At 37.1% G+C, this 23669-nt stretch overlaps 1 protein-coding gene across 4 annotated transcripts in view; it reads left to right on the top strand.

Moving 5' to 3' along the window:
* The window catches only part of TRPC4 (transient receptor potential cation channel subfamily C member 4), a 204574-nt gene that overhangs the window by 109950 nt on the left and 70955 nt on the right, over positions 1–23669 (top strand). Inside the window, exon 1 of one of the 4 annotated variants that reach the window (XM_047869365.1) lies at positions 20529–20607. The exons of the other annotated variants lie outside the window; for them this stretch is intronic. Coding sequence (XP_047725321.1) covers positions 20599–20607 — 9 coding nt within the window. The 5' untranslated portion in view covers positions 20529–20598. Of the gene's footprint in view, positions 1–20528; positions 20608–23669 lie in introns of those variants that run through there. 4 annotated transcript variants of the gene reach the window in all.

The following is a 23669-nucleotide window of genomic DNA, read 5'->3' as shown; positions in this document are numbered from 1 at the left end:
ATGTTTGCTGCTCCTTCTTTCCTAGAGCTTAATGTAATAAGAAAAAAAATCATCTTCATCATCATATATATACATATATATATGTACGAATTACAAAATAAATACCTAAATATATACTCAACGTACAAAATTCAAATGGTTTAAAGCAGAGTGATAATAATTACAGTCTCTTTTTACTATTCCAAATTCCTTCCCCAGAGTTAGGAATGATTGCTGAATATATTACAGGAAATACCCCTAGATATTTGTCCTCACACAACCCCACCCACATGTACACAGAACGCACACACCTAGACACATACGGGTATATATATTCATGGTTTTAAATGGTCAGGTTTTTATTTTTAAATGCATACAAATGGAAATATTCTGTATGTAATTCTTTGTGATTATTTTTCCCTTTCTTTAGTATGTCTTGAAGACATTTAAAATATTACAATTATAGATTTCCTTCATTATCAATTTCTGTATGAAATTAATAAATAAGATATTAATCATTATTTTTTTTGCATTCAATCTTTGATTGGCAGACATTTCAGTTTTCCAAATCTTTCGTTACTACAAATAAGGCTTCAGAGAACTTTTTTGTAAAAATATCTTTGTACTGTGAGCCAGATATGTTTGTAGGATAGATTTTTGAAGAGGAATAGTACCATCAAAATAGATATTTTATAAAATTTTATAGATCAATTTTTTTCCTATTAAAAATACAATGATTTATGGGGCACCTGGGTGGCTCAGTCGGTTGAGCGTCCGACTTCAGCTCAGGTCATGATCTTGCGGTCCGTGAGTTCGAGCCCCACGTCGGGCTCTGTGCTGACCGCTCAGAGCCTGGAGCCTGTTTCAGATTCTGTCTCCCTCTCTCTCTGCCCCTCCCGTGTTCATGCTCTGTCTCTCTCTCTGTCTCAAAAATAAATGTGTTAAAAAAAAATAAAAAAAAAATACAATGATTTATACCCCCACCAATAGTGGATAAGAGTATCTATTTCCTTTCACACCTGCCAACCCCTAGATATATTATTCTTTTTGAATTTTATAAATCTAATAAGAGGAAATATTTAATTGTTTTAATTTACCTTCCGTATATTAGCATAATTGATAATAGTCTTATATATTCAATAGCCTTGTATATTTTGGGCTTGTCATGCATGATCATATTCTTTTTTGTTACTTCAAATTTTTATTTCAATTCTAGTTAGTTAACATAGTAATATTGGTTTTAGGAGTAGAGTTTAGTGATTCATCACTTACATGTAACACACAGTGCCCATCACAAGTGCTCTCCTTAATCCCCGTCACCACTCATCCCATCACCCACCCACTTCCCCTCCATTAGCCCTCAGTTTGTTCTCTATAGTTAAGCGTCTCTTATGGCTTGCCTCCTTCTCTTTTTCTCCCCTTCCCCTATGTTCATCTGTTTTTTTTTTCTTAAATTCCATATATGAATGAAATTATATGGTATTTGTCCTTCTGACTGACTCATTTGCTTAGCATAATACATGTCTAGCTCCATCCCTGTCGTCGCAAATGGCAAGATTTAATTCTTTTTGATGGCTGAATAATACTCCACACAATTATATTCTTTATCCATTTTTCTATTAGATCAAGTGTTTCTTCTTTATTGACTTGTAAATATACTTTATATATTATTAATATCAATCTTCTGCTTGTGTATTGCAGATGTTCTTGTGTTTGTTCTTTTGGTGTATAACATTTTACATTTTGCTGCACTCAAATCTTTCAGACATATACCTATGTATTTTCAAATATCTGTCTTGTTTAGAAAGGCTTCCAAAAGCAAGATTATGAATATGTTCTCCTATTTTATCTCTGTATATGTGTAAAGAGAGAGAGATCTTGCCACCCTTTTTTGATGGGACTCATATAGTACTAAGCTATCACAAATCCTATCAAGTATTATTTCGTTAGGATTATCCTTCCAGCTTTATTGAGATATAACTGAGACATTAAAATTGTATACATTTGAAGTATCCAACATGATAACTTGATATAATTTGTGAAATAATTACCACTATCAAGCTATTAATGCATTTCTCATATCACATAATTACATTTTGTGTATATGTGGTGGAAACACTTAAAATGTACTCTCTTAGCAAATTTCAAGTATGCCTTACAGTATTATTATTGTACCCTTTGCCTTAAATCCTCCCATTTCCTCACCCCCATAGCCCCTGGAAGTCACCATTACACTCTTTGCCTCTCTGAGTTCAACTCTACTAGATTCCACATACAAGTCAGATCATATAATATTGGTCTTTCTGTGTCTGGCTTTACAGCCATTATGGAAAACACTATGAAAGTCCTTCAAAAAATTAAAAATACAATTATCATATGATCCTGTAATCCCATGTTGAGGCATATATTCAAAAGAAACAAACTCAGTATCTGAAAGAAATACCTGCATACCCATGTTCATTGCTTTATTCACAATAGCCAAGGTATGGAAATAACTGTCAACAGATGAATAGATAAAATCTGATATATATATATATATATATATATATATATATATATATATAATGGAATATCATTCAGCCATAAAAAAGAGGAGGAAATCCTGCCATTTGCAGCAACAAGGATAAAGTTGGAGGACATTATGCTAAGTGAAATAATCCCATCAAGATTCAGTCAGCCCTTCCTCCCTAGCCCTCTATTAACTATTCCTCCTTTGTACTCTTACAAATCTTTATGATTGCACACCAAGACATCTCATATTTACTTATCTGCATTTCTGTTCCCTCAGTATACTATTTTTAAGTGCAGGAATTTTGTCTTATTCATGTTACTCCCTGTTCCTCATGTAATAATTAATGTCGCATAGCAAATGTTCATTTACTATCTAATATCAGAATGAATAAAAATAAAATCAAAAGAAGTAGTTGTTACTTGGTCTTAAATTCATGCATTTATTGCTATGTATAAATAAAGACTATCATATTTTGAAATGTGAATACTACTCCCATATTTTCATGCGTACTGATTGGAAAAAATGGGTCATCTTGTCTATGAGAACATTGTTGAAAACAATGTATTGGGTAAGTCTAAAAAATTAGAACTTTAAAAATATCTAAGAATTTTATATATAAAAAATTATTCTTTTTATATGGTATTATAGGAGTACCTGAGTGGCTCAGTGGGTTAAGCATCTGACTCTTAATTTCAGCTCAGGTCGCGATCTCATGGTTTGTGAGTTTGAGCCCTGTGTTGAGCTCTGTGCTGACAGGACAAAGTCTGCTTGGGATTCTCTATCTCCCTCTCTCTCATTTCCCCTTCCCTGCTCATGCTTGCTTGCTGCCTCTCTCTCTCTCAACATTAAATTAATAAACTTAAAAAAATAGAGAGATTGGTAATATGCTGGGTTAAATGGATCTACCAAATACCTAATGAGTACCTTAAGTACTGGATGTCTACCATTACTTAAGTCAGTGGACAAGCAAATTTAAGTCTTCTGGTTACATCCAATTTGATCTATCAAAGAGGATAATTCATAATCTTCTGCCATAATATTCAAATGAGTGTTAATATGATAATACTGATTCTTGAAAAGGACTTTCTGCCTGAAGAGTCATAAATTAAAATAGTCCACAAATTGCACTGCTCTTATAATAGGAGATTGAAGTATGAGATGAGGAAATTAAAATTTATTCAAATAAAATTAATTGGAAAATATTTCTTCTATGTTATTTATAAATGAATCAGTTTGAAGTTAAAGTTGAACAATCTTTGAACCTTTAGTAACATTTTCAAAGGTAAAATTACAGGGTTTGCAGGGTTCAAAAATCCACCTATATGATTGGTTGCCATTCTGGAAAGCTTTATAATGGTCAGGGATACCCAGTAAGATCAAGCACAATGGACAGAAACTCCTTTGCAATACTCTGATAAAAATAGCATAGCATAAACCCCAAGATCCCCTCTTTGAAAGCCCCAGACTTAAACAATCATATTGAATTCTATGTTTTGAATGTCACTTAACAAAGTCCCTAAGGGGATTTTCATTAACAATCTTTTGCATTTCAAGAAATGACTTACTGTATAAGTTTAAAAGTTTAAAGGGGCGCCTGGGTGGCGCAGTCGGTTAAGCGTCCGACTTCAGCCAGGTCACGATCTCGCGATCCGGGAGTTCGAGCCCCGCGTCAGGCTCTGGGCTGATGGCTCAGAGCCTGGAGCCTGTTTCCGATTCTGTGTCTCCCTCTCTCTCTGCCCCTCCCCCGTTCATGCTCTGTCTCTCTCTGTCCCCAAAATAAATAAACGTTGAAAAAAAAAAAAAGAAAAAAAAAGTTTAAAAACTTAAAAATACTTAGATAAGTAGATAGATAATAGCAACAATTCTAAATTTACTAGTGCATTTGCTAAACTTTTTAAGATATTTGGAGAAAAATCCATATAGAAACTAGAAGTTTTTTCCATTCTTATTTAGCAGTGAACTATTTTCTATATAAGAAGTTATGAAAAAAAAACGGAAAGGTGCAGACTATATGTGAAGAAGACTTCTTCCTTCTTTAATGGAATAGAGCTATTCATAGTCTGGCTCTTGGAAGCCTTTGTGTTTTATCTGTGAGGTTAGGAGGAAGCAGCTCTTTGTGGGGGATGTGTCTCTTCACAGTACTTTTCTTCAAATTCTCCCAGGTATTCATAATAAATATTTTGCCAGACAGTGGTAAATATTTTTACATGAGCCCATGTGTTCACTGTGTAAATCACTGACAAACCCATGCATTTAAAGATTAGACTCCACCAATTGTTGGTTGCATAAATTTCCTGAGCTGTGTCTCTGTATATTAAATATATATCCCTAAAGAATTGAAAATGAAGTATAATGTACCCAAGTAAAACTCTCATTAGCAATGTGGGAAATAGGTGTTCAAGTGGAAAATGGAAAAATAAATCCACTCTTGACTAAAAGTTGCATAACATTACAAGTACAAAGAATTAGCTTTACTGACACTTATATGTATGTCATTTTAACTTCATTACCTCTTTAAAAACCCTATCTCCAAACACAATCACATTTTGAGGTACTTGGGGTTAGCATATCGATCTTGAGACAACAAAATTCAGCTCATAACAGTCTAGAAAGAAAATGTTCAGCTACACCAGAATTGAAACTCAACTACAGAAATCAGAGGCATTACACAAGATAAATTTTTCCTCTGAATTCTAACTTGGCCTCATACTCCTGTTCTGTACATGATCCACACCCCGATTACTAAAAACTTGTGTTGGCATGCAAGATAAAGCATAGTTTCCATCCCTGTTCCCACATACCAGCAATCTCTACAAAGTCAACTACAATGTTAAAATTAAATCTGTGTTGCTTCCTAAAAGCAGTCTGTCCTAACTCAGTCAATATCAATATCACAAACAGGAGCATTTTCTCTCCATTATGTCTCATGTCTGATGACCAACTTTTGCTACACTTATGTTCATAATACCTCTTGGGTTTGTCCCTGCTTCTGAACTGAAGCATAAAACACATAATGTCATTGTTCACTGTACCCTATCTAACACTTTCCAGTGGCTCTCAATTTCACTCTGATTACAGCCTAAATCTTCATGATGTTCTCAAAGTTTGTAAACAATTCTCACTATTTTATTAACTATTTCACATACTTATATATCATGTGTTGTTTTTGTTTTGTTTTGTTACCTATGTCCCCAGACAGGGAGTAAACTACACTAAAGTAGTTTTTTCTTTTTCATTCATTGCAAAATCTGAGAATATAAAATGTGACCTAGATCCTGATTGATGGCTGAAGATATTTTTGAATTAATCAAGATGAGGTCATTAGTTAGCTTTCCCATTGTAATTCTTCTCTCACTGAAATGATGTTATTCGAAAACAATCACCAGCAGAAAAGTGCCAACAAAATACAGGATGCTAACCACTTTTTTAAAAACACTAATCATATGTTTACAAACCCTTCCTTTAAGCATTTGTGAGCCTCTATATTAGTGTCACTGCAATATTTTTCATTATTATGGGCAATATCTTAAGTCTGAAATATTTTACCATCTTTCAATATAATATTAACGAACCAGTGGCAGTTAAAATGTAGATTTAAATGCTTTCAGATTGTAAAACAAAAGTAGTATTCTGATCTAAACTATCTTCTGATATCTTTATCTATTAGTTGCTCATTTTTTTGTGAAAGACTCCAGCATAAGCCATCTGAAATCTCTAAATTCACTTCAAGTAAGTTCTATTATCAGTTTTGAAAACTGATCTTGAACCTCTCTCTCTCTCTCTTGTAGCTTCCTGTAAAACATTGGGAATATGAAATGTCATGGGAATGAGCTAGTGTCTCCTGGGAAGCCTCAGTTTTGATGTTTTTGTTTTCTACCCATGTATGTTAGGATAGCATCTCTATAAGTCTCCACGTCAGAGAGTTAAACTACTGGGCATGTGCATATAAATACATAGTCAGCCTGTGATATTTTACCACTCCCCACACCAAACTTCTGTCTCGCCATAGTCTTCTATATGAACCTAGAAAAAAAAACTCAACTTAGATGTACCCAAGAGAAGCTGCTATGAGGAAAATAAACTTGCAGAGGACAATTTAAAAATAAAATTTTTTTCCAGCTTCCTAGTTTAAAAATATCATGCTTGTTGAGACTTGCAGTGATTAAAAATAGCCCTTAAGTAGAAAGATTGTGTTTTTTTAAGATCTGTTTATTCGAGATTTTATGTCAAAAATATTTAAGAATCAGCATTCATATTTCACCACTAAGGTCTTATAAGTCCTCAGAGTAAACCATCCCCTCTGCCCCCACCCCCACCACATATGTACAATATTAACCACTTCCTCAGTATGCTTTGAGATTCTGAGTTAGCATCAACCACTTTCTTAGTGTGCTATGTAGGCTCAGAGTTCAGCTTTATTTTGAAAAAGAATAACTCTGTTTACAAGTTTTCCTATACAAAACTTGGCTAGAAACCCAAAGCCAGCGGTCTTTTCATGAAATAGCCCTTATTGGCAAATGTACGGCAAAGAAACTCTTGTTCGTAAAATGTTGGTATGAAGTAGAAGTGTAAGTTTAAATGAACAGTTTTAAAGTCTATTGATTTGTAACTTTATGACTCGAAGTTTAACTGAAAACAATTTAAATTTAGTAAGTACAGGCTTCACTGGGAATTTTTAGTGGTAAGATAGAGATGTACCTCTACATTCCTTAGAAGGTCACTATTTAATACATTCGCCAATTCAAACTTTTTTTAGTTCTTTATCTCTTATTCTAGGAAGTGCCCATTCTTTAATGAACTTGTTCATCTTCTTACTTGTAATGCTTATATTTCTTTAATATCTCCTTAAAGTATGAGGATAAAGTGTTAGCCCAAGCATGACCCCATCTGAGACACTGTGCAGAAGTCACAACAACCACAGAAGGTACTTTCTCCTGGAAAAAAAAATTCAAATATGCTTAACAACATTTTTTCTCTGCTTTTGATTTGCAGCAGAAAGAGAAAAAGGAAAGTTTACATGTTCCTCCTAGTCTTTAAAATACACACAAACTCTTAAAACAGCATATTTAATTCTAGCCAAGATTTACTAAGTCAAGAGGCTCTTAAGGACGTGCCAAAAGCCTGTATGTAAAAAATTAACAGGAAACCTTAGGCATGCCCTTGGCTCCTGAGGAGTGGGAAACTGAGTCACATTACCATGGCTTCTCAGAGTCATCCTACTGTGTCTCTCCTAGGTTGGCAGGGATAGTTCCTGGCCAGGAACTCAATTCTGGCCACTGTCAAACCTCCACACATGGTGAACAGGAGAAGAGAGGAAGAGACAGGTTTTCATATTGCCAATTCTGGATGATTACCAAGATCACATTTCAACTGGCACATTTCACAGGTGTCTTGTGTGACAAAACTGCCTATGATGTTGTGATCCAACGAATAATAATTTCTTATAAGGTCAGATGCAATGCCCAGAGTCACCAATTCATGATTGAACCTAGCCAATTTTCGCTATCAAGTTGCAAGTGAATGGAGAAATATTTGTAAATTGCCTTGAGCTATGTAATGCCTCGATGCAGAAATGTGCATTGGGAAGGAAGATGGGAAGGAAGAAAGAATTAATAACATTTTTGTGCTTGGTACTGCGATAATTACTTTTCGTATTTTGTTTCATTTTATTCTTTTAAAAAAAGGGCAGCTATTTTTATAATCTTCATTGTACAGACAGGTCTTTCTGGCTCTGGAGCCTAGATCCTTTATAGAACACCAGATTATTCTTTCTGTGAACCAGAAGATTCTGGTGTTATCTGTTACTACTTAACCCAAGCTAAAAGGAGTACTTGTTGGTTTCCTTATAGGTCTACTTATTGGCACAGGCAATATGAGTGTCTAGCCTGCAAATGGCAACGTCACGTCAGCTTTGGCAACGTCAGGTGGCTTATATTATACTGTCCAGGCATAGACAGGTGAAGATCCCAGGAAATCATGGCCAAGTCTGGGAGTGAGGCATAGACAAGTTCAGACCATGAGACTCCTGCAAATTCCATGGGGCACTGAAAACTATTTTAGAGGAAAAGAGAAAAGAATCACATTGCTTTCATCCATTTATTGATGTATCCAAACATACATTTATTTCTCATTCATTAAACAAATATTATTTGGGAACCTACATGTGCCAGACATTAGTAGGCATTGAGAATGCAGAGATGAATATGACAAGTATAGTCTCTGCCCTTATGTAACTAGTAGTCTGTAGGGGAGAACAACATTAAAAAAATTATCCAAATAAGTGTATTTGTGCAGTCTTTGTAAAGGTTAATGAAGGAGAATATCAGAAGCTATATAACAATGCACACAGGCAATCTAAACTAGCCTAGATGTTCCAGGCAGACTGACTATGGAATGGGAGATAAAGAGGGAAGGAGTGTGAATGTATGGAGGGGGAGAAAGGTATGGATAATATTGCAGACAAAGGGGGCACCCTGCAGGGTGATTCTGTGGTGAGGGAGCTGGACTAGAGCACAGAGAACAAAAGGCTAGAGGTACAAGAAACTCAGGAAAGTGGTGAGCAGCGGCCAGGTCGCACGCATCCTCATTAAGAAGTTGTTTTCCTCCTAAACACTGCAAGAAGCTTTTAAACGGCTTTAAGCAGAGGAAGTGGCGTGAGTAGAGTTGCATTTTGGGGAAGATCACTTTAGGTGCTGGGTTTAGAATAGAGTGGGGCAAAAAACTAAAGAATTTCAGACAGGAAATGACAGCAGCTCGGGTCAGGGCAATGGGAGCAGAGCAGGAAATAGAAGTGGGGAAACCCTTCTCTTAGCGCTTGCTTGCAGATGTGGAGGGAGGGAAAGGGGCCCTGAGGACTGAACCCCGGTCACACCCTGCAGAAGAGGTGAGATAGCACCGAGGAATACACAGATTCTCATTAAATATGATGCCTGCACTCATCTTCCCATGTCCTGAGCATTTGTCTCCTTTAGAGGGGAAAATTGTTCCACAGCCCTGAGGATCAGTAGGTGATTCCTCTACTTGACCCTCTAGAATTTCTGCCTTGTCTGGGAAGTTCGAGAAAAGCTAAACTAAACTGCAAAACAAACAACCCAAGGGGTTCTTTTTCTTTCTTTCTTTCTTTCTTTCTTTCTTTCTTTCTTTCTTTCTTTCTTTCTCTCTCTCTTTCTCTTTCTCTTTTTTTCTTCCCCCCCTTTCCCCTTATATATGTCCAAGCTACTATCTCTCACCCCATGTAAAATTACTCTTCTCTCTCAATCATTTAAGCTTGAGACGTTCTTGTAATTCCCTTTAGAAAACGCTAAGTAACAGAGGATAGGCAGCAGAAATAAATACTTCTTTCTCTTTGGAGGGGACTAGTTCCTTCACAGTTATTTATTATATAGATCATGATATACAGAGTCTACAATAATCTCAGGCACTCATAAGATCAGAAGAAAGAAAAGAAAAGCCCTCTTGACCGCGAAGCCCTTTGGAACTGAATATTTAGCTTTTATTTCATCCAAATTTTAGAGCTTGGTTACACGAGTATTATTGATTTCATGTCTTTCACGGTCTACATAAAAGAATGCAGAATGGTACAAGGCGATGGTAGTGGTACTGACATACCCCAAAACTGTAATTACTGGGTTGGGATTATAGCCATGCAACTTTGACTTCATTATAAGGGGCTGACTTCAGTCCTGAGCTCTAGCCCCTTACCCCACAGTCCCAGTCAGCACCACATCTGATAGGGAACTAAATCTGCCTCTGCCGCTAACTAGTTTTGTGGCTCTGGAAAATTCATCTGACCTCCATGGACCTCAATTTCCTGCTTGTAAATGAAAAGGTGAGCCTTGATGATTTTTGAAGTATCTTCCACTTCTAACTTTCTAAGGAAGACAAATCTTTGTATGTCTGAGAGATGAATCATGTGTGAACCTATGTTTTGATAATTCAGCTGTTCGATCACGTGCATCTTAAGCGTTAGAAGCAAATATCATCTATTTCTCTCTCCTTTGAGACATAAAAGCAGATAAATAATGAGCCAAGCATTTACAATTTTAAGATTCCAGGCATTGAGCTGTTTGCTAATATGCAGGCCATATCTCTTTGCCCCCTCTCATCCATTTTGGTCTGTCACCCATCTTTAGACATGCCTCCTCCAGGGCATGTCTCTTTTGGCATGAGTTTCTCTTTTGGCAGAAATTTTCTCAGGTCAATCCACTGAGGAAATGCTCCCAAATTAAAACCAAACAGCCCTCTCCTGTTCTTAAAGATCATCTTAGCAAGGAGGAAAGTAATCTGATTTCCTGTTCAAAAATATTACCTATAAAGTTGTCATTGACAGATAGACTGAATTATTGCAGTGTTATTTACATTTAAAATAGGAGCTATTAACACCAGTGGGTTGCTTATTGATCAGGCAGCAATGAGAAATGTGTAGGAGCAGGCCGTTGCCTGTCCACTGCCTGGGGCAACACTGTCTGCTTCCAAAATACATCCTAAGAACAGAGCTTACAGATTCCCATTATTTAATGTTGTTTTGGCTCTCTAAGGAAGGGACACCATAGGGGAGAGAGAGGTGCAAACCTTCTACACCATGTAGCATTAGGGATGGTGGGGGGGAGGAAGATGTGCAAGAATCATTAAATGTAAGTGACTGCCTGTTTGTCACCCTTTGGAGAGAAGAGCAGCCAGGGAAATAAGTACAGTCACTCTCCTCTAAAATAGACTTTTATTAACAGCCACCGAAACAACAAAATTACTATTCTCTGTAATCAGTACTCAGTGACATTCTTAGAGATTTCTTTTAAAATTTCAAGTATTGCCTAAATGTCAAATACATACCAGATTTAAAAGTCTTGGTCCAGGTGTACCTGGGTGGTTCAGTTGGTTAGCCTCTGACTCTTGATTTTGGACCAGGTCATGATCTCACAATTCATGGGTTCGAGACCCTGCTTGGGATGCTCTCTCTCTCCACTTTCTTTTCCTATCCCTCTCCCTCTCCCTCTCCTTCTCTTTCTCTCAAAATAAATAAACTTAAGAAAAAAGTCTTGGTGCAAAAAAAAAAGGAAAAAGAAAAAATAATGAAAAAAACATTAATTTTATATTGCTTTCATCTCAAAATAAAATTTCAGATGTTTTATTAAATTAAATCTATTATTAAGATTAATTTCACCTGTTTTTTTTCTCTTTTTAAAAATGTGTCTATTAGAAAATTTAAAATTATACATATGTTTCCATTATATTTCATGGGACAGCATCGCATTACACTGAGGAAAGTTGATGTCTACACTCACTGGGCAAGCTAAACAAGTCGAGCATTTAATGTGAAACAAATGCAAAGAAATACAGAAAGCTACTGTATTAAAGAAGCTACTATATCAAAGAAGTTTAAACATCTTCATAAACTACCAATTTCTCTCTTAAATGTGTCAGTTACATCTTACTGTGAGACTCATATCTTGAATGGTAGGAAAAATAATCAATGTGGACTCTGTCGACATTTGGGTGATCCATAAATTTTAGGAACTTAAGCCTCAGGGCGGGAAGAAAAAAACCTTAAAGGTTATAGAATTTAGGAATTTTTAAGCTAGAATCAGAGATTTGTTTATTCCATAACCAATTAATCCATTATTTCAACTCAAATAAAGTTATAATTAGATTGTCACGGACACATTTTTATCACACCTACATTTTCAAAGTACAATTCCCTGCACAGTAAGCCCTACGAATGCGCTGCAAAGAGGTTCTTCCTTTGGAAATAGCTATTACTATGACCATTCATTTAAAAAGATATTCAGGGGCAACTGGGTGGCTTAGTTGGTTGAGCATCCAACTCTTGATTTCTGCTCAGGTCATAATCCCAGTCATTGAGCCCCGAGTCGTGCTGAGCATGCTTAGGGTTCTCTCTCTTGCTCTCTCTCTCTCTCTGCCTACCTCCTGCCATTCATGTTGTTTCTAAAATAAATTTTTAAAAATATTAAAAGGGTATTAAAATTATCTTTAGTTGTGAATTTGCACAATGCAAACAAAAGCAGATTTGCAAGACGGGCAGCAATAACCTCTAGGAGAAAAACCCGTATCTTTTAACAAAGAATTATAGTGTTATTTTATCTAAACTGATTCAATGTGACATTGACATGAGAATTCACACATTCACAGTAGATTTGGTTTTAGGGTTATTGTGTGAAGAGGATTTTTTAAAAATTTTTTTAAATGTGTATTTTTGAGAGGGAGAGACAGAGACAGAGCATGAATGAGAGAGGAGCAGAGAGAGAGGGAGACACAGAATCTGAAGGAGGCTCTAGGCTCCAAGCTGTCAGCACAGAGCCTGATTCAGGGCTCGAACTCATGAACCGTGAGATTGTGACCTGAGCTGAAGTGGATGCTAAACTGACTGGGCCACCCAGGAGCCTCTGTGTGAAGAGGATTTTTAAATGAAATCTCATCTTAAAACATCAAACCAATCTTTCCTGGTGTAAGGGAGAATAGCTAATCACATATTTCACAGCATTGTATAGACACAGTAAATTTACTTCTCAATATATTACCTTGATATAAAAGTCATGGTCTAGGAGCACTGGGTGGCTCACTCAGTCGGCTCAGGTCATGATCTCACAGGTCGTAGGTTTGAGCCCCACGTTGGGCTCTGTGCTTACACCTCAGAGGCTGGAGCCTGCTTCGGATTCTCTGTCACCCCTCTCTCTCTCTCTCTCTGCCCCTCCCCTGGTTGTGCTCTGTTTCTCTTTCTCAAAAATAAATAAACATTTTAAAAAAAATTTTTTTTTTTTTCAACGTTTATTTATTTTTGGGACAGAGAGAGACAGAGCATGAACGGGGGAGGGGCAGAGAGAGAGGGAGACACAGAATCAGAAACAGGCTCCAGGCTCTGAGCCATCAGCCCAGAGCCCGACGCGGGGCTCGAACTCACGGACCGCGAGATCGTGACCTGGCTGAAGCCGGACGCTTAACCGACTGCGCCACCCAGGCGCCCCTAAAAAAAAATTTTTTTAAGTCATGGTCTACCTTTCTTTTTAAAAAATTTTTGTCTTCTTTACTTTGTTCCTGCTATAGACTAAACTTTTGTACTCCACTCCACCCCTACAATTCATATGTTGAAACCTAATCCTCAAACTGATGATGTTTGGAGGTGAGGTCTTCCCCAGGTGATTAGGTCAAGGATGGGATTAGTAAATGGGATTAGTGCCCTGATAAAAGAGGCCCCAGAGAAATCCCTCACTCTTTCTACCCTGTTAGCTTACAGTCAGAAGACTGTTTATGAGCCCAGAAGTGGCTTCTCAGCTTTCAGAACTGGGAGCAATAAATATTTGCTGTTTATAAGACCCCCTATCTATGATATTCTGTTATAGCAGTCTGAATGTACTGATAACTCCCTTGTGAGTTGAAAATGTATAACTAATAAAACCCATGGCCAGATATCTTCAGTCTCACAGTTCTCAACCTTAGAGGTAAGAGCCATTCAAGACCATGAAGGGGATTAGTCATCAGCTGAGATTTTTCTAATAAGAGAAGGGATAAATAACATGATTGGTAGCTAGAAAGTGTATGTGTGTGTGTACAGAGAGAGAGAGACAGACAGAGAGACAGAGAGATTTTTTTTTTTTTTTTTACAGAGAGAGAGCATGAGTGAGTGGGGAGGGGCAGAGGGAGCATGTGAGAGAAAGAGAGATCTACAGAGAGAGACAGAGACAGAGAATCTTAAGCAGATCTATGCCCAGCATAGAGACCCGACTCCAGGCTCGATCCCACAACTGTGATATCATGACCTGAGCCGAAATCAAGAGTTGGAGGTTCAACTGACTCAGCCACCCAGATGCCCCTATATACATTTAATAGTATAGTAAAACAGGAAACATTAATCTGATATTTATATTTCTAAGTGTGTCCTTTTCTTTGCTGTGAAAACAAATAATTTCCATACCAAAGCTATAAATTAATTCCACCATAGTTGAAAAATAGGAATGAGAAAGTTGTATGAACTACTTTTTCTTGGGGGTGGAACTAGTAACTTACCCTCTCAAAAACCTGAAAAACATAAACTAAAAAACTACTTCTAAAACTTAAATAGCCCACTCCCCCCAAAAAATTTTATGAATTTTTTGGTTATTTATTCTTCAAGCATTGCCTGTTAACACAGTCACAGTCAATACTTATTTCGTTGCTACTTCAGGTCTTATACATAAACTGGGGATCAGTGTTTTATCTCAGTGTTTATATAAACCAGGAGAGTAGACATCTAATAATCCAGCAAGAGTCAGAAATCAGTACTTAAATTTGCAAGAAAGTTAAAGTAAATAGTTCTTTTTTCTTATATCACCATCAAGTTGATTTACTGAGAACATAATTTTCTTCCAAGTTCATAGGACAGACTAATAAAGCCAGTTATATAGTGTGCTATATATCTTTGACTTCTTTTAGAAAGGATATTTTATTGTTTGTTCTTCTTTTTTTAGCCCTCAGCTATATGTTTAGACTCAGCCTCTTCTTCTATGCTAAACGGCAGTATTAAAGCCATAAAATAACGTAGGCACAATTTTGAAAGCAGTAGGTAAATTTTGTCTTTCTTCTGTGGCTATTTATATATTTACTTATTCATTCTAAAAATATTTCTCCAGAATCTTCTTCATACCAGAAACTCTGCAAAACAGTATAGTTACTGAGATAAATAATGTCAAATAGGTAAGGGGATATACAGAGATAATGTATCAATGAAGAGTTAACTATAGGGACACCTGGGTGGCTCAGTCGGTTGAGCATCCGACTTCGGCTTAGGTCATGATCTTGCAGTTCATGAGTTTGAGCTCCGTGTCCAGCTTGCTGCTGTCAGCCTGTCAGCGCAGAGCCACTTAGGATCATCTGTCCTCCTCTCTCTAACCCTCCCCTGCTTGCACTCTCCCAAAAATAAACAAATATTTTTTAAAAAAAGAGTTAACTATAATATTATGGAATATAATTGATGCTGCTATGTGTACACATAGAGAAAACCCACCACTGTGAAGGGTGTTTCTGGAAGGCTTTTTCAGGATGAAGCCTGGCCAGAGCAGAAAAAGATGGCATGGCTATTGGAGTGGCCGAGTGAGGAGGTAGCATGTTTGGGACAGAGGACTATGGCGATGAGAATGTCTGCATGAAGGGAAGAAAGGTAAATGGTGACAGAAGATATAATTTCCCATTCTCTAGTTGCTTCACATACAAAGTTTTGCCTTCCTCATTGAACTAGCAATTCCACAGTGATTACTGATTATCGATAATGTTCTTGTTATGCATTAATTCTATAATTTCACAAGGACAAGATGATATGTACTTTGTTATTATTGACATCTCTCTGGTGGAATTGACTGATGCTTATGATGTTTTGGATTCCCTTCAAATCTAAGTATTGGGCAGTATCTGAATGCTGACATTTAGTATCCGAAGGTATTATCATCTTTTAGATAATGAGTGAATGTTCCAAATCCTCAACCCAAATAATGGTCTCAATATTTAAAATTTTAGCTACCTTTTGAGGTCAATATTTCAGTGACACTGTGAAAAACTACCTCAAAAGAGGCTCCCTGTGTCTCCCTGCCCAGTGATTCCTGCCTCCACAATATCCCGGGATGGAAAATTTTGTCTTGCCCTTAGTTCTGGTTGGAAGACATCTCCTTCTCTGGGCAGACTTGTAACTTGTGCAGACACAACAGAAGATCATTGCGATAAAAGTGAAATATTGAGAATATATCAATTTCAAGAACTTATGTAAGAAAGGCTTCTCTAGCCCTTTGTTACATGAGAATCCTTTCTTCAGCAAGCTGAGAAGGTAGATATCACTTGGATGCCATTTATTTACAAGAAGAAAGAAAAAGGAAGTTTCTTTGCCACCCTTTGGACTCTGCTTTTTCACTTTCAACTAAATAAATGGTATTCTGAAAATTAGGACTTTCAAATTAAATATTATATGTTTTATATAACCTTACTGCTCTTAAATCCTGGGACGAGGTATGAAAATATTCCCTTTTTGAATTCCAATGGTGATTTTGAATTCCTCTGGGATTAGACAATGAGGTACCTATGGAAGTGTCCAGAATATGTATCATGGTCTTAACTGAATTTAGTAAGAGGAAAAAAGTTCAAACTGTCTTCAGCTTTCAGCAATGTTTTGGGCAAAGTAAAATTACTGTGACAGAAATATAAGTAAATATTTTGACTACATTTCTTATATGTATTATGCACCAAAATTGCATTATAAATGTTTGGAGGTGGTTAAATAGTTACTCACAGTTGGCAATAATATGTCCAGATGATGTGAAACAGATAGGTTCTGCTTGTTATCAAATGGACTTTCTACCACTAGAGAAGAATTTAGAAAGAAATTCGTGAGCATTTGCAAACCTCCTCATAGCTTTTATTTATTTCTACTGAAAGTCTAGATACCAAAAATAAAGAGCCAGTGTGTGTGATTATCATTATCTTTATTATTACTAAGATTGTGACTCTATTTACTATCAAGTGTGGAAGCCTCTTGTCTGTCTGAATTAAGAAATCACATCCCTATTTTAGGATAGAGAGGGCGCCAGCATTAAAGGCTGAGGACATGACGACTGCTTGCCCTTTCTCCTCCCTGAGTCAGTATAGATCAGGAAACTGAGGAGAGACAGGACTAGTGGGGAGAAGCCAGGGTGGAAAGGCACAGTTCTTTCAGCCCTGGGACCTAAATTGCTGCCATTCGTTATCTTTTATCATTTCCTAAACGCAAATGAAAGATTAAGGTGAATCCAATTAGCTGTAATTTTGTATGAATTCTTTCATTTCATAATCAGCCCATTCCCAGTTTAATGTAAGCAGTTCTAGAGGGGCAGTCTGGTTCTGCTGCTAGGAAAGCAGATATGTAATTTTGGATATTCCAGGGGAGCAGGATTGAGAGTTATTGGATTACTGTCCATAGGACTGCCCGAATCATACTGTCTTGGTGGAGGGAAGGTTGGAATGGATACTGGTGCTGACATAGGACACTTAATTGACACTGAATCCCTTCTACAAGCTAGGCTTATTACAAAATTTGCCTTGAATTTTATAGTCAGATTATGCACGCATAACTAACTCCTAAACACTATCTTCACATTTTGTGATATTTAACGATTACTACTTGTGAAATGTCAAGCAGAGAAAGACAAATTCCATATGATTTCACTTATATGTGGGATCTATAAAACAAAACAAATGAACAAACAAAACAAAATAGAAACAGACTTATAAATACAGAGAACAACCTGGTGGTTGCCAGAGGGGAAGGAGTGGGGGAATGGGCAAAATAGAAAAAGGGGATTAAAAGGTACAGATTTCCAGTTATAAAGAAGTAAGACATGGGATACAATGTACAGCATAGGGAATATAGTTAATAAAAAAATAATTAATAAATAAAGTACTGAAAATCTTTTAGAGACAATCCCTAATATGCAGATTATATTACAGAAGCTTATAACTGGATGAAATGGAATTTGGGGATGTATTTGCCTTTTGGAACTGAGTGACACTGATTATTGAGAATTAAAAATACAATTTGCTTGAACTTATCAATATATGTGGTGTAATGTATGTTCATAATCGCATAAGAGAAAACTTTGAAACTACTTTTAGAGTGTTTCAATTTTATGAATAGTGAACAATACTTATCCACTGTGTAGAAACTAAAAGTGATTTAAAAAATATTTCTAGAGGCGCCTGGGTGGCTCAGTCAGTTGAGCGTCCAACTTCTGATCAGGACATGATTTCGCAGTTCATGAGCTCAAGCCCCACATAGGGCTCTGTGCTGACAGCTCAGAGCCTGGAGCCTGCTTCGGATTCTGTGTCTCCCTCTCTCTCTGCCCCTTCCCCGCTCATGCTCTGTCTCTCTCTGTCTCTCAAAGATGAATAAATGTTAATAAATGTTTTTAAAAACATTCATAGTTCATTGGCATGCATTTTTAACTTTAATGTTTTCTTGTACCAGAGTCCAAAATTGGTATTTTCTTCCCAAAGTTTGTACATCATCAATAGTTTTATATACAAGGAAACAATTTCTTGAGATTGGTTTATCTTTTCATTTTAGTTTTTTTAACATTTGTTTATTTTTGAGAGACAGACAGAGTGAGAACAGGAGAGGGGCCAAGAGAGAGGGAGACATAGACTCTAAAGCAGGCTCCAGGCTCTGAGCTGTGAACACAGAGCCCGATGCGGGGCTTGAACTCACGAATAGCGAGATCATGACCTGAGCTAAAGTCAGATGCTCAACCCACTGAGCCACCCAGGTGCCCCAATCTTTTTTTTTTTTTTAACATTCTTCATCAGAGATGCATGTCTCCAATTACACAAAAGAGCAAGGTAGGGAAAGAAGATCGTTATTATCCTCTTTTAAAACAGTCTCAAGAGCATTAAAGAGTGCTGAAGACCATGGTTGCTACATCCAGACCTTGCCCCTCTTTCAATTGATTCTCTTGGAATTGAGCCACATTTCTTTGAAATGAATTTGAAATCCGCTGCCTCTGTGTTCCTTGTAAGAATGAATTTTCCAAGGAAAATCTTCAATAGCTGCTAAACTTGACATTTAATCTGGACTAAAGCAACCTTCTCACCCTACAATCAAGCAACACAGTGGATCCCCGAAGAAGTTCCCCAGACTAGTTCATGTTACATGAAGAAGGAGAAGCTGCTAACTTTGTAACTCCTGGAAAAAAGCTCCAGAGTGTAAAGGATCCTCCTCCTTAATGTTGAGGTTCATGCCTTCAGCCAGGCCTTTTTTTGGAACTTACATGAGTGGTTAGTGCCTGATTAGATGGACCCCTAAGCCTTGAACCATGTTCAGCATTTAATTCCATTGAGTAGACATTCATTGACATCTCACATCTAGTACTGGGGCTAGAGATTATGTGATGAAAATTAACAGCCCCTTCTCAGGTATCTCACTACAACCCATAAGTAAAATGCAGGAGATAAAGGGAATAAGTGCAACCGTAAATGACTGTTCAAGGTACAATATCAGCACTGAGTGAAAAAAGGGCAATTGACTGTAGGAGTGGCCAGGAGAATTAGCAGCTGGGTTGGAGGACCAATCTTCACTATGAAGAAATGGGAGATACACAATCCCAGACAAAGCAACAGCATATGCAAGCCTACAATCATCAGAAAGATCCAGACCCGGTCGGAGCATGAACGGTTTGTATGTCGGAAGTGTAACTATGCAAGCTGAGGGAAAGGGGACAGGGGCCATAGGGCTTTTTCCTGGAGACTGTGAAATAGCAGTGCAGAGTATTAAAAGAGAAGGAGACACAGTTCCATTTGCTATTTGTGAGGATCTTCTCAGCAGTCGGGTGCAAAGGTTAGAAGGAGCCCTCAGAGGCTGATAGCCATGGGCAGAAAACGGGCTAATTTTCCTAGTTTAAGCCTGAAATAATGACATCTGATGTTATGATAATATATTATGACAATCTGAATGAAGGAGTGGTATTGAAACGAACCAAGGAGATAATTACAAGAGAAAGAAGCCGGCTTGATAGGCCTAGTAACAGCTGGGAGGTGGATCATTCTGAATGTGCTTGTGGCCTCAGCAAAATAGGGACAGACATTTTAAACAACTTTGCTGAGGTAAAATTGACATGCAAGAAACTGCAAATGCTTAAAGTGAATACTTGGACAAGTTTTTATTACATGGGTACATATTGTGTGAAAATATCTATTACCCCACAAGTTGCCTTTTGCCCTTTTATAATTTTTCTCTGCCTCTTCTCGGGCAACTGCTGATCAACTTTCTGTCACCGTAAATTAGTTTGCATTTTCTAGAGTTTATATACATTTAATTATATCTTATGTGCTTTTTTTTTCCTCCAGCTTTTCATTCGACATACTTATTTTGAGATTCAACTGTGTGTGCACAACAATGGTTCCTTCCTTTTTATTGCTGAGTATTCTTCCATAGTATGGTCATGCCACATTTTGTTTATCCATCCAGGAGTCCATGGATATTTGAACCGTTTTTGTTTTTGGCTATTACAAACGAAACTACTATGACATTTGTATGCAAGTCTTTGTATGGACAGATGCCTTCTTTTCTTTTGGATAAATGCCTGAGATTGGAATGAGTTCATCACATGGTAAACGTAGGTTCAAATTTTTTTAAATTGTAAATTGTTTTCCAAAGCTGGTTACATTTTGATGGTTAACATATGAGAGTTCCAGTTTCTCCAAATTCCTACCAACCCATATCGTGGTTTATCTTTTTTATTTTAGCCATTCCAATAGGTGTGTAGTGTTATTTTGCTGTGGTTTTATTTTACATTTCCCTGATTACAGAGGTGTGAAGCATCTTTCATGTCCTTATTTGCCACCAGTATATCTTTTGATGGTGTTTGTTCAAATCTCAGGGCTTTTTTTTAAGTTAGATTGTTTGTTTTCTTGTTATTGTACCTGGATAGTTGAATTGCATATGGTCACAAGGAATTGGAGATAAACAACATAGTTTTTTGATGCCAGGAGCTCCCCAAATCTTAACTTCGGCCACGAGCAGACAGAGAGGGGTTCATCAATGCTGTGCATGCAGGTGGATAAGCAATGTTATAGCCCCAAATAATTGATTATGAACTCATTGAGTTACACATCTCTGTGACTTTCAAATGGCAATTTTCTAATAGAAAAAAAATTGCTGGTAATTTAAGATTAGGAATATGATCAAACCAGGCAAAACTTAGGTAAAGTTTTTCTTATGCTGGAGAGTTCTATTTTATACCTAATCTCAGATGTCTTCTCTCAAATAATCAGCATCTATATGTTTCTCCCTGAGTCCTTAGAGTTCTTCACTAGGGGTATAGTACTGATCCAGATCAACATTTCATGTCTCTCATTTTTCCAGCCACCAAAGCTCTGGTTTTTGGTTTTTGGTTTTTGGTTAGTTTTTTTTTTGTTTTTTTGTTTTGTTTTTTTGTTTTTGTTTTTGTTTTTGTTTTTGTTTTATCCCATCGTGTGACTATTTCAGCTAGGTAACTCTGGTGTATATGCTTAATGCCTTGCTTGCCTAAGCATCGTAATATTTTATGCCAGTTAAAATACGCACATCACCAGAAAGCCCTTAGGTAGAAAGTTTAATTATAGTAGCAGACTGTTACAGGAGATGGTTTTATCTTTTTGTTTACAGACAATCTTAAACTTGCATCATAAGGACAGCTGGCTGCCTGCATGTAGAGTTCCCTCACGTCATAATGTTATTGATAATTACTCTTCTTAATTCCTTATTAGTCGTTGTCATTTATTATCAATCATGGTGAGAAAATAAAGAAGTAGAAAAATAGGAGAGGGAGGCAAATTGAACATAGAGTGGAAGACAGAGTTCTGAAATATTATTTATGGATTTGAAAAGTATTTGGAGCACTTAAAAGAGCCATTTTTATATAAGCTATAGAACCAAAAGCTATATGATAGGCAACTCTGAGAAAATGAGGAACTGGGAATATTATAGTCTAAATTATGTCCCCCCTCAAAAAAAAATGATGTGTTAGGATACTAACCCCAAGTACCTAAGAATTTGATCATTTTCAGAAAAGAGTTCTAACAGATGAAATTAGTTAAGATGAGGTCATATTGGAGTAAGATAGGCCTTTAATCCAATAGGACTCATGTCGTTATAAGAACAGAGCAGAGGATGTGGAGTGAGGCACACAGCTATGTGACGAGAGAGACAGAGATTGGAATAATCCAACTGCAAGGCAAGGAATGCCAAGGCCACTTCTAGGGGGTAGGAAAAGACAAGGAAGGATTCCACCCAAAGTCTTAGAGGGAGTACAGCTTTCTTCTTAACATGCTGATTTTGGACTTTAAGCCTCTAGACTGTGAGCTAATAAATTCTATTACTTTAAGCCACCCAGTTTGTGGTACTTTGTTATGGCAGTCCTAGGAAACTAATACAATGAGCAACTCTTTTAATTAAGCCTTAGGAATCACCTGAAGATCTAGTTTATATGCAAAAACTTTTAATATTCACAAGGCTAGAAGTACCCTGGGTTAGAAAAATCAGTAACATTCTTATGTGCCCTCATTTCCTTTGGGTTGCAGGTTGAGTTCCTTTGAAGAATTCCTAACGATGGTTACAGGTCTAAGTTTTCAGTAACTAATTTCCTCTTATATAACAGTTCATTCCTTGTTTTCAGGTCATTCTTCATAGATGCTTCATGATCTATCTGTACTGACTGAGATGTGCATTAACTCAGAGAGTTACCATAAGGCTACCCAGACCAGGATGTGAACGAGCAACGCTTGCACTCATGGGAAATAGAAATCCAGAAAATGATAATCTCACTTTTAAGAACATAATTTCAGTCATTTCAAAAGAGAGAGAGAGGGAAGCCCATTAGTTAATAATCATTGAGAGAAATGAAGAACCAGGTTAGAGATAGGGCAGAGGGGATGGAGAGGAGGGCAGCATGAAAGGAACTTTGCAGACAAACACGTGGGTGACAATGAGAGGAGAGAGGAGAGAGAGGGAGAAGGAATGAAAAAGGATACCAAGGAATAATTCCTCTGGAACAAACACTTTATCCATATTCTTCTCAGCTTTAGAGAGTAATGTCAGAGACTGGCTGAGGCACATGAAACTGTTTTCTTCTCTGGCGCTTTTATGTGCTGTTTATGTTCAGTTCTCCCCTCTGTTGTCCTACACGTTGGAGCAGAAAGTGCCGGCTGGTCAGTTACTGTGTGGGCTCTGCTGTTTCCAAAACACATAGCCTTCCTTTCCCCATTGTAGACTAGTTAAATTCATTCCAACCTCAATAAACAGATAATTAACAACTGAGTGTTATTTTTAGCCCAGGAAATGTGTTAGCCGAGATAGTCTGAGGAGCTGTTGTCAGGGAGGCAGAAAGGAGTTCAGTGGCAGGAAAAGAGATTAGTGAGCATAAAGGAAATGACTTTATTCTTGACCTTGAGACTAGAGTGAAAAACTTATCTGCTTATAGGATCTAACACATTTGAAACAAATATAACTCTACACTTATATCATTTATGAGTATAAATTGGCAGAGTAGAGGAGGGACTGTGCTCTATGGTGTCAACCGTTGTTTCTGAAAAGAAGGTATAAAGAACACCCTATTGTGCAGGGTCTTGTACAATTTAATTTTCTCAGAAAAAAATGTTTGATGTTACATTAAAAGGGAAGGGAAGGAGGAAAAAAGGA

This window comes from Prionailurus viverrinus, chromosome A1 (genome assembly GCF_022837055.1).
Source record: "Prionailurus viverrinus isolate Anna chromosome A1, UM_Priviv_1.0, whole genome shotgun sequence".
Lineage (NCBI taxonomy): Eukaryota > Metazoa > Chordata > Mammalia > Carnivora > Felidae > Prionailurus > Prionailurus viverrinus.
Note: the sequence above shows the minus strand (reverse complement) of the source record. Positions and strands in the feature narration are given on the sequence as shown.